Genomic DNA, 12,346 nt, shown 5'->3' on the forward strand with positions numbered 1-12,346 from the left:
TGACAATGGTCCTTTAAGTGCCTGAGACCACATCTGATGTGTGGCTGGAGTCTTTGATTACTGCGGCATAAAGGTGCATGCATATAGGTCGTGGACAGATTTCGAGCGTGTCCCAGAGGCCGCTGGGCGTGCTTCCAAGGACGGGCGAGCAGGGGGTGGGACCGCGCCGGGGTTTTCCTTCCTCACTCATTCATTCTCTGATTCACAGGTTCCTGAGGTGGTTCACAGGGACGCGCGGAGGAAAGGCGGAGCGCGCAGGACAGCCCCGGCTGGGTGCGGTCCGGCGCCTGAGGGGAGGGTAAGCGGAGCGGGCGGCGGGCGCGGGCGTGGGGGCGCCCGGGAGGGGCGGGCGCGGCCGACTGCGCCGGAAGTGAGTGGTTGGCGGCGGGCGGGGGGAGCGAGCGGCCGGGCGCGCGTCGGTCCGCCTGTCGGCCGCCGGGCCCTCAGCCCCGCCTCCCGCGTGCCGGCCGGACGCGGCCGCTCACAGACGGACCCGGCGCGGCTGGGCGCTGCGGCCGCCCCGCCCGCCGCGCGCGCCTGCCCCGCCCCCGCCCCCTCCGCCGCCGCCGCCGCCCGGCCGGTCAGTCAGTCAGTCAGTCAGTCACGGAGCGCGCGGCGCGGGAGCTGCGGGCGCTCACGGCGTCTGTCGCGAAGGAGCGCCGCGCCTGGGGAGGAGGCGGCGGGGCGGCGGCGGCGGGAGGCGCGCAAGTGGCGGCTGCCCAGCCCGTGGCCGCCACGGTAGCCGGCGCCGCCGGAGGACCGAGCAGCTGTCGCGGTGAGTGCTCGGCCTCGCCCTCGGGGTTGGCGGAGGAAACCGGCAGGGCGCAGGGCTGTGAGGCGCTGCCGCCGCTCCCGCCTCCATTTTCCCGGCGCCCGGCCGCGCCATCCGGGCACGGTGCGGACGGCCGAGCCCGGGGCGGGGTCGCGGCCGCGGCTGCCTGGACCTGGCGGAGCGAGGCGGCCGGCGGGTGGGTGCGGGTCGGCGCGGCGCGGCCTGGCTGCACCCGGCGCCCCCGGGGGCCGCGACGGCGCGAGACAATGAGATGTGGGGCCGCCCGGCGAGGGTGCGATTGGACTTATCCGACCGGCACGGGGGCTGGTGGCCCGGCAGCGCGGGGAGGGAAGGGCTCTCCCCTGACTAGCCGCGGAAACCAGCGATCCAACATCTCGGGTTCCTTGGGTTTCGCTGTGCCTGCCCCCGTCCCCTCCACCCCCATCTTTCGTAAAGGAGTTCAGTGCAGAGATTTAAAAAGGCGGGGCACCTTCTGTGTCTTCTTTCGAATTAAGCAGGCTAAGCAATTGCTCCATTGCTGTTGAGCCCCATCTCATCTTTCTGTGTCTGTGCGCATTCCCGCCGGAAATCCAAACTGCAATTCATGGTGTCTGTGGCGGGGGGGGGGGGGGGGGGGAAGGGGGGAGGAGAGGCAGGCCATGTAATAGTATGAGGGCGCCTTCGTTTTAAGATGGTTTGAAAGATGTGCTTTCCTTATTCAGGCAGCGTCTTAGGGTGTCCCCACCGAGAGCTGGGAACTGCATAAACCTTACTGCTTCTGAGCACGAAGACGTAGCTCAGCATGAAATAAGAGCTTTTTGGAAGGGTATAAGCGTTACATCCAGTGTGTCCTGTGTGTGTGCATTTCTTACATTCTGTGGGAAGAACAGTTGGGAAAATATGGGCGAATTGGAAGGTTTTCACGTAACCTCCCCATAAGGGTTGATGTCTGCTGCATTCGTCTTGGAAATGTGGAGAGCTGTCTGTGTACGTAAAGTCCGCTGTAAAGGAACATGAAGGTAACGGGTTAGGGGTGGGGCGTAATTCGGTTATTAAAAGGGTGGTACTGAATCCACAGGAATATTAAATCAAGCAGATATTTGTGGAATACTATGTTAGTCGGGGCAGGGGACACAAAGTGAACAAAATCTGCAGCATAGAGTAGTGGAAAGAGCTTTTTGAAGCCAAGGAAACCAGCGGTTCCGTAAGCACTGTAATTGGCTTAGCAGCGTGACATCAGATAAGCAATTGAACTCTCCACAGTACGTTCTCTATCAGTAAAATGGGAATAAACGCCACCTGCTTACCTTTCCAGATGGTCGTCAAACAGATTAAATGAGAAAACGAGTTCAAAATGCCTAGCACCTTGCCTGGCACTGAGATTTTAACAAATGTTAGTTCCTTTCCTCCCTAGCCTACAGCTCTTGGGATTTTCTTGAGAAGGTGGCGAAAGAAGTGAATGTAGGTAATTGTAATGCAATGCATTATATTACAGAATGATGAAGTAGAGGTGTAAAATAGGGAAGAGAAAAGGAGAGAGCTCAATTCAAGATTGGGAGCAGCGGGGGCGGCGGCGGGGTGGGGGAGTGGGGGATGGGATTGATAGAAGCTGCGCATTTAAGTGGAACCCTTAAGAATGGGTAGGATTTCAACTGATGTGGATGGAAAGGGAAAGGACTGTCCGTGTGGTGCTATTCTTGAGAGGCGAATTGAGGAGGAAGCAATGGGGGAAGGGTAAAATAGAGACCTCAAAAGCTTTTTCACTCTTGTTGAGTCTGACCTTCAAAGATTGTCTGTTATTTTGCTTTTTGTGTAATGAATTTCCCAGAAATCAGATCTAGCCTATTTAAGTATAGAAATGTCTAATTAGACATTTTGTGTTATTTGGCCTGGTGCTCTCTTCTGTTTGAATATAATAAAGAATTATTTGTAGATAATTCCTCTTTTATGGAAAAAAACAGCTGATCTTTCAAATTAAGTAACTGGTTAAAAGGAGTGGAATTGTGGGCATGTATTGAGTGTCTCTCAACTGTTGATCCATGTCATTTGTTTTCACAAATATTCTAACATTTTATTTACCCAAGAGGTGTTTTTAACCATTGTCCTCGAAGATAATTAAAATGACTTTTATTTTGGTTTTGCCACCTTTTGGTTCTCACCCATGCATAATTATTTATTAGAGTAGTGTGGTGTTACTATCACGCTATTCATTGATTATTGGACACACTCTATAGAATCTTACAGCTTTGCCTTGGTTCTCAAGTAGTTGAATGTCAACATTAGTGTTGTTAATCCCACATTCTTATTTTAGGAAAATTAATATTAGCGAAATGAAATGTGACCTCTGGCAAATCACTTATCTTGGACTCTCAGTTCTTTTCCATATTATGAGAGAAATTTGGGTTAGATCACTGGTTTTCAATCTGTGTTTTACTGAACTCTAGAATTTTGAGGAGGACCTTCAGAGGTTCTGCAGATGTTTAACTTAAATCTATTAAAATGTGTTTTAAACCCATAATAAAATGACTGTTGTATGACATGCACTGTTTTAAATGCTTTACATATATTAACTAATCCTTGCCATGTCTCATGAAGTAGGTTCTTTTAATATCTAAGAAAACAGGCACAGACTACAGAGCTATAAAGTGACAGAACCGGATTTGAAATTTGGCAGCATAATTCTTAAGCTTGTATTCTAAACACATTCCTGTACTGCCACCTTAATAAAATAAACAATAGTATTTTTTTATTGTGGTGAAATATACAACATAGTATTTACCATTCTAACCATTTTAGGTGTACAGTTCAGTGGCATTAAGTACATTCACATAGTTATGCAACCGTCATCACTGTCCATCTCCAGAACTTTTTTATTGTTACAGATTGAAACTCTACCCATTAAACAGTGACTATTAACCCCCTGGTAGCCACTTTTCTACTTTCTGTGACTACCCTAGATACTTCATACAAGTAGAATCATGCAATATTTGTGGGAGGTGTGTGTGTGTATGTATCTGGCTTATTTCACTTAGCATAATGTTAAGGTTCATCCATGTTGTAGCATGAATCAGAATTTCATTTCTTTTTAAGGTTGAATAATATTCCATCATGTGTATGTACAACATATTGTTTATTCATTTGTAGATGGACATTTGGTTGTTTCCATCTTTTGACTATTGTGAATGATATTGCTCTTACTGTTGGTGTATACATATCTGTTCAAGCCCCTGCGTTCAATTCTTTTGGGTACATACTCAGAAGTGGAATGGCTGGGTCATATGGTAATTCTGTGTTCGAATTTTTATCAACTGCCATACTGTTTTCTACAGCAGCTATACAGTTTTACATTCCCAACAGCAATGTACAAGGGTCCCAATTCCTTTACATACTCACCTGCACTTGTTATTTTCTGTTGTTTTTTTTTTCTCATAATAGACATACATCCCTAATGAGTGAAAAATGGTGTCATTGTAGTTTTGATTTACATTTTCCTCATGATTAGTGACATTGAGCATCTTTTCATGTATTTATTGCCCATTCGTATATCTTTGTAAAAATGTCTATTCCGGCCAGTTTTTAAAATCGGTTTGTTTAATTCATTGTTGAGTTGTAGGAATTTTTTTCTGTATTCTGGATATTAATCTCATATCAGAGCCATGATTTACAAATATTTTCTCCCATTTCTGCTTTTTCACTCTGTTGATAGTGTCCTTTGATGTTCAAAAGTTTTTCATTTTAATGAAGTCCAGTTTATTTTTGTCTTTTGTCACCTGTCTTTTTAGTGTCACATCCAAGAAATTTCCAAATTCAATGTCATGAAGCTTTTCCTCCATGTTTTTTTCCGTGAGTTTTGTAGTATCAGCTCTTATGTTTAGGTCTTTGCATATGGTGTTAGGTAAGGGTCCAGCTTCATCCTTTTGTTTGTGAATATCCAGTTTTCCTAGCCTAATTTGTTTTAAGGACTGTACTTCCCCCATTGAATGGTCTTGGCATCCTCGTTTGCATGTATATAAAATTTTAACACATTGAAAACAGTAATGCTCCATGGTTATACATGGTTAATTTTGTGTGTGTGGGGGGGGTAAGCATTCTTCAGCATAAAGCTTTTCAATATCTCTGCTTATTTGTGAATTTTAAATGAGTTATTGAAAAGGAAAGTTGTAGTTTGCAGTAGATTTTTTAAAAAATCAATCTTATGCATCTTTTCAGATAGAATTGTCTAAAGATACCTTTCTATGCATTGTATTCAGTTAAACAGCACGTAAGACCCAAGCCCATTTCTTTGGGGGTATTCTCATCCTGTGTAAGTCATTTATTTAGTAACAAATGAATCTAAGTCCTGGAGTCATGTTATAGATGTTTTTATAGCTTTTTATACGTTTTAGGTTTTTCTTGTTCACCTCGTAAGCAGTTGTTAGATATTGTTACTAATCTTGAAAGGAAAAGTTCATATTTAAAAATTTTTTTGAATCAATTTTATTGAAGCGTACCCTGAAACCGCAAGGTGAACAATTAAAACTGCGACCAAAACAAAAGGGAATCAGTGGTTCCCCTTATCTGTGATCTACTTGCAAGAACTTATCTGTTGAAATTAAAATTTTGTATAAATAAATGGGTTGCTTATCTGGTCATGAGATTGTAACTAACATCCCTAACGGCCAATTCGTCTCTCTGAGTTCATAATAAATTAATATAATGTATTTGAACATAAAAGTATTTGCAACACTTTTGTCAGTTTTATATATTTGGGATGCTGTATGAGATTTCAGCTGGATAAGTTTTGTTGTGAAATGTTAGAAAACCCCCAGATTATATGATCTCTAAACTTTCATCCCATGCTCTTATCGCTGTTATTTTAAGATACAGTATTTACCACACTTTGGAGCAGACGTCTTAAAATACATCACTCGTGATTTATAAATTCACTTTTTAAAAAGTATGTACTTTGCTATTAATAAAATACATATTGTTTATCTGCTTTAGGCAGAGCTAGGCATAATGGAGAAATCAAATAGGTATTCTCCCCTCCAAAATAGAGGACACCAGCTTAAGTGCAGAATGTACAGAATGTTACATTCTGCACTTAAGAATCAGTACAGAATGTTATTGAGGGAGCAAAGTCCAAAAAGAAGCAGAATGGACTGTGATTTGAAAATAGGTGAAGAGATTATGTTTGGAAAAGAAGGGACAAGTCATCCCTTTAGATGAGATGAAAAACAAGTTAGGAGGCCCATAACTGATGTCTTGTCATATTATGTACAACTTAAAATCTAAGTCCCCTGGTGAAGAATGATGAAATTTGGAGAAAACTTCTTAAATAGGCCCAAATATTATAGAATTTCAATAGATCAGTTTTGTAATCATACTTGAAAATTTGATACTTTTTTCAAAATTACTTTTACACAAATCTTACTAAGTTTAATATGTGAAGAAAAGTGTTAGCTAAGTCATTACAGCAAAACTAATAATGTGACTTGAAAATACAGTGTATTCTTTATGTATCCCAGATTGTACTTGCCTCTATCCATGTTTCTAAGTATGGTTTATTTTCATTAATTTTTCTAGTCAGCATCCCACTCATCCTTTGAGACCCAGCTCCATTGCCATGTAACTTTGTGAAGCTGTTTGACACCAAGCAGCATTAATTGCTTTCTTCTTCATTCCTCTAGACCTTACTTGGTTTGCCTTATGTTGTACATAATTGTGTACTGTCTTAAATTGGACCTGGGTTTACCCATCCGAAATGCCTTCCAGCCCCTTAAATATAATAGAAATTCAATAAAAAGATTTTAATGAAACCTATTATTTGAAGAATTCTTTACAGTTGGTTTACATATCCTGAAAAGATCCATAAAAATATAATAATGTTTATTTTATTTATAAAGAATAATTCTTTCTCGGCTTTTATTTGGTTTATTTCATGTTGTAACAAATGATTTTAGAGACTAGTGAAGGGAATCAGTGGCCCCCCTTATTTGTGAATAGAGTACTTTATAAATGCTAGTAAAGGCTCAAAAACCTTTTTGTTTATCCTAAGTTTTTAAAATAAATACAATTAAAAAAAAAAGCAGCAGCAGTGAATATTCTGCATTGTGTTTGAACAATCTTGATTTTATTACTTGGTAATACAAAAATTCCAAAGTCTAGATTTTAAATGTTTGGTGCTTGGTTTTAATGGTTGTTTTAGTTGACAGGCAGCTCCTGTAGGGACACATACCTTAAAAGAATAAGTGCATCTTTGGCTGTGCTTTCTAAATGGAGATAGTCATTGTTTAGTTTCTATCCATCAATTATGCAGAACTGGGTCGTAAAGTTTGCTCTTACTGTACAAGCCACTGTGAGGATTTGCATTTATATATTTTTAATAAATGTGTTCAAAACCCATAGAAATTCTATGTTTGAAAAGCCTTTAAAGAGTTAGAAAATGCTTTCTATACTTTTAGAGTATGCAGGTACAAGTTTTTCAAGATGACACATTGTTTTCTTTTGGAATACAGTTATTACTAAGTTTTAAAATGCCTCATTTACTTGTAAGGTACAGATAGACTTACCACATTTATGTTTTTAAAAATAACAGCTAGGTAGCATACTACTAACAGTTATTTATCTCAAAAAGTCAGCAAACTTAGACTCTTCTTTTTGTAAAAGATAAATGCTTACCTTGAAATTTGGCAGCTCTTTTTAAATACTTTGCCACAAGGAAACCAATAAACTTGTTTGATACCAAATACATGGTCACTCCTCAACCACATCAATAACATCTTGTAACCCTTGGCACTCTTTTTTGCTTCATCTTCTCTTTTGCGGCAGTGGCTGCTTTTGAAATTATAAATCTCATTTCCCTTGCCCCCAACTTTCTTTTGTTGCAGTCAAAAGCAGCTGCTTCATGAAGAATTATTAATACAGTTTTTCCATAAAATATTGTTTCTATTAAGGAAATCATTTACTCTTGAGAATCTATGTTCTCTAGAACACCACTCTCTTGTAGCAGCCTACAAAAGGTAGGTTCTTTATGTCATTATTGAAAAAGAATTTGGCAAATACTATCACTCTTCTTTCAGAATACTTAGAATCACTTAGTACCAGATACTTAGATTATTTTATAAGTGTGACTGTCTGACAGGTGTCCATAATGAAGATGCCATGTCATTTCGTATGTTAAGGATACATATATGTCATATTGTATTACATTATATTATGCTTAAAATACATACGTATGTTAAGATAAAAAGTAAATATAAAAAGAACTCCTAATATATTCTTATACCTCAGTGGATCTCTCATACCTCCTGGGGTACAGTCACCTCCATTTTGGAAACCACTATACAAGCTTATCGAAATATTGTTAATAATGAGCCTTTCATTTTTCAGTTCCATTTCGTAGTGTATGATCTTATATGAAGCCATTTAAAAATAAAGCACTTGGAAAAATACATTCTGATTCTCCTACTTATTGGAAAATAATGTTTGCAGAAGAAAAATAGATAAATTTCAGCAAAGTGAGACCTTAAAATTTGTTCTTCACCACAATTGAAATTATTGGCTTATTTCAGAAGCTTGAGTTTGGATTTTTCATTATGCTTTTAGTAATTATTCAAGGTGAATAAAAAGTACCTATTTAACATTTAATTTAGTAATTCATTAGTGTCGATACATTTATAATTTTTCATGTCCACAGTACATTTTTTCTTGACATCCCTAGCAAGATACAAGATATTTTTCATGATTCTACCCTCTTTACCTTTCCCCTTTCTATTTCTCCCTATCCTTCAAAGCAGCTGCAACCACAGTTATTTAAGCGCAGGTAGGTTTTGCCTGTTCTATAACTTTGTATTAGTTGAATCATACATATATAATCATTTGTTCTGACTTCTTGCACTCAATGTTTTTTAGACATATCAGTAGTTTGTTTCTTTTTATTGTGGAATAATACTCAGTGGTACCAATACGTGAATATACCATTGATTGTTCATCCAGCTTCCTGTTCAAGGACACTTGGGCTGTTTCCAGTTTGGGACTATTAAGAATAAACTAATGTGAATATTTTTGTAAAAGTCTTTTGTGGACAGATGTTTTGTTTCTCTTGGTTAAAGGAGTGAAATTGCTAGGTCCTATGTAGATGTTCCCTTTTTTAAAAATTTGCAGAAAAGGGTATTTATCATAAGTATTCATTTCTACAACCTGAATACTCCTGTATAACCAGTACACAGATGAAAAAATATAAAATTATCAGCGTACCAGAAACCCCCCTCATATATACTTCTTTATACCTCTGCTCTCTCATTGGTAGCCACTGCCTTGACTCCTGACTAATTCTGTTATAAAGTTCTTTGATATGATTCTTTCTTTAAAAGGTTTTTTCTATTCTATTGAGCTGTAATTTCCAAATAATACACTGCACACATCAAAATATACAATTTGATAAGTTTTCATACACCTGTTATCCCTAGAGGATAGGGAACATTTCCATCATCCTCTAGAGTTTCCTCATACCCCTTTGCAAGTCATCCTGCTTTCCATCTCTGTCTCTGGGCAGCCTGTCAGTATAGATCATTATGCATGTTCTAGATTTTATATGTGGAATCATCTAACATGTTCTCTATAGCTCATTCTCTCTCTGTGGCCTGGCTTATTTTCATGTAGAATAATGATTTTTCGATTGTTCCATATTTTCACTTGGATTAACTCCTTTTGTTGCTAAATGGTATTCCATTATGTGTACATATCACATTTTATTTATCCATTCACTTGTTGATAGATATTTGAGCTGTTTTCATTTCTGTCTTCTACAAATAAAGTTCCTATGACATTTGTGTACAAATCTCTCTTCATAATATACTTGTGAGGACATGCTGGGTTATATGGGGTAGGTGTATTTTTTATTTTTTAAGAAGCTGGCAAACGTTTCCAAAGCTGTATCATTTTTATATCCAGTAGTATTATATAACAATTCTAATTGCTTTACATCCTAACACTTGGTATTGTCAGTCTTTTTTCATTCTAGCCGCTGTAATGGTTATGTAATGGTATATCATTGTAGTTTTAATATGCTAATTACTAATAATGTTGAGCAACTTTAAAATTTTTATTAACCATCTGGGAAGTGCAGCTCTTTTGCCCATTTAAAAAATTGAGTGATTTATCATTTTTAAATTTAGTTGTAGTAATTTTTTACATTCTATTCCAGCATTACTTTTTAAAAAGGCTTTCCATTTTTATTTGTCAATTATATCTCAATAGAGCTGGGGTGGGGGAAAGTCTTTCCTCCTTACCTACTTTGACATCCCTGTTGAAAATCATTTGACAGGATAAGTGTGGGTCTATTTCTGGACTCCATTCTCTTACATTGATGTAATTTTCTATTCTTTTGCCAGTACTACATTGTCTCTATTAGCTTTACAGCGAGTCTTGAAGTCAGGTGGTGTAAATACCCCAAGTTATTTTTCCAAATTGTTCCAGCTATTCTAGGTCATTTGCTTCCATATAAATTTTGGGATATTGTTTGTAATTACAGTGCATACCTAGTTCAATATGGGGAGAACTGGTATATAACAATATTACATCTTCTCATCCATTTACATGGTATGTCTTTAATTTCTCTCAGCAGTATTTTACATTTTTCATTTGGCATAGAATATGTTATATAAATACTGCACACTAACCTATTTGTATAATTTCTTACAGCCAAATCATTATTTATACATGCTTATTTTTATGATATAAATTAAGATTTGGTATGGAGGTTTTTCATGATAACCTTATCTAAGACATAGATGAAGGGAACATCTATTCTGATGCGACAATGCTAGAAGTCAAGGAGACAAACAGAAACATTGAAGAAGTTTGCAACTATAGTTATTGGCATAATTCTTTTGGTTTGTATAGTTAGATATTAATATTTAAAAAGGCTTATCTTTATTAGCAGAGTTCAGTATTTTTAGAATCAGAAGTAAAACAGAATCTTACTAGTTTAATTTAGGTATAAGTTTTTACCAGAGGATTTTGAGTTTGCATTTTGTAGTTTGTCTCCTTTCCCCACCTCCCCTTTCATTAATAATATTCATGGAAATATGCAACCTTTAGAAATTTATAAGGAATAAAATGAAACAAAATTCTACTATCCAGAAATGACTGCAGTTAAAATTTTTGGCATATTTTCTCATATCTGTTTATGTGCGTATTTATATAGCTCATTGTATATACAATTTCTGCTTTTTCATTTAAACTTATATCACTATTTTTCCATGCATTTAGTGCTTTATGAATAATTTACAACATTTGCATTATAATCCAGAATGGACATATAAAACACATTTGAATTTACTCAGCCTTTCTTGTAGGATATTTAGTTGCCCTCATCCTTCTCATTTTTTAAGAAAATATTGATGTGTATACTTGTTCACAGACTTTGTCCATATTTTTAATTTCTTTTAAAAATAAATGTTTTAAATTTTGAAACATTTTAAACCAAAGTTAAAACATAGTAGACATCCACATACTCATCACTATTAGTAGTAATCAATTGTTTACTTCAAATGATCCTCCCCCAGCTAACAGTTTGTGTGGTTCTTTTGCAAGTTTTAGTGCATTTCACACATATATCCCTAAGATTTTACTTATTGCTGTCTGTACTTTTGAATTTTATATACACAGTAAACTATTTTATCATTCTTTTAAAATTTGCATTTTTTACTCAACCATATAGTTTGACATTATTCATACTGGTTCTTATAGATCCAGGTCATTCTTTTTATCAGAATAAGCCAGTTTTCCTTTCCCCCTTTGAGGAATAGTTAGGATGCTGTAATGAACATCCTTTTCCATTTCTTCTGGTGCTGTCTCTTAAGTGCTTGGACACTTAGAGTTGATATTGTGAGATCATAAGATATATAATCTCCAAATGGCTCTCCAAAGTGCTAAGGTATATACTACCAGCAGTGTCCCCATTACTCCATGTCTTGTCCAGCCTTTGGTTATATCAGACTTACTCTTTTGCCAACTTGATAGATATGACATAGATACTCTTTTTTTTTTAGTACATGTCTAGAAATATAGTTATTAGAATAAGGAATATAAAGTTTTGTAGCATATTCAGTTTTTATTCATGGAAACTCTATTTTTTTCAAATGTCCATAAAAAAAAAGTTTCCAATCACAAATTAAAGCTTTTAAAGAGTTGCGAAGAAAACCATTGTTTGTTCACAGTGGGATATAAGGTTTTTTTTTTTTTTTAATCTAAAGAAATATTATCTGTCTTGGCCGTAAGACTGACATCAGAGAATTGCCTGAAGTCTGTTAACTCTTACTTTGCGACATCTGTGTAGATAATTTAGATTATTATTTGCTTAACAGAGCCCATGAGTTATTTTACTTTCTGTGAGCTTTTTTGGGGGGAACATAGTTAAGTTTTTGTAATCATGTATAGTCAGTCAAGTAAAAATACAATATCTAGTTAAATATTTTTTTCATTTCAACAGTGGCGATTTGATGAGTGCTTGTAAGGGTAGAAATTATTTACTCTGGAAATGTCGAATGTATTATTTTTACAAAATTTGTCTTTAACAATACCCCTCCC

At 37.7% G+C, this 12,346-nt stretch overlaps 1 protein-coding gene across 5 annotated transcripts in view; it reads left to right on the plus strand.

Moving 5' to 3' along the window:
• The first annotated feature begins 208 nt into the window (after nucleotides 1–208).
• Nucleotides 209–12,346, plus strand: part of RAPH1 (Ras association (RalGDS/AF-6) and pleckstrin homology domains 1) — a 73,636-nt gene continuing 61,498 nt past the window's right edge. For 2 of the 5 annotated variants that reach the window (XM_036237816.1, XM_036237815.1), the window contains exon 1: nucleotides 1,425–1,791. In XM_036237816.1, coding sequence (XP_036093709.1) covers nucleotides 1,786–1,791 — 6 coding nt within the window. In that variant the 5' untranslated portion in view covers nucleotides 1,425–1,785. Of the gene's footprint in view, nucleotides 299–591; nucleotides 776–1,413; nucleotides 1,792–12,346 lie in introns of those variants that run through there. The other 3 variants (XM_036237814.1, XM_036237813.1, XM_016161927.2) reach the window with 3 other exon arrangements.

Source organism: Rousettus aegyptiacus, unplaced genomic scaffold, assembly GCF_014176215.1.
Source record: "Rousettus aegyptiacus isolate mRouAeg1 unplaced genomic scaffold, mRouAeg1.p scaffold_m13_p_2, whole genome shotgun sequence".
NCBI lineage: Eukaryota > Metazoa > Chordata > Mammalia > Chiroptera > Pteropodidae > Rousettus > Rousettus aegyptiacus.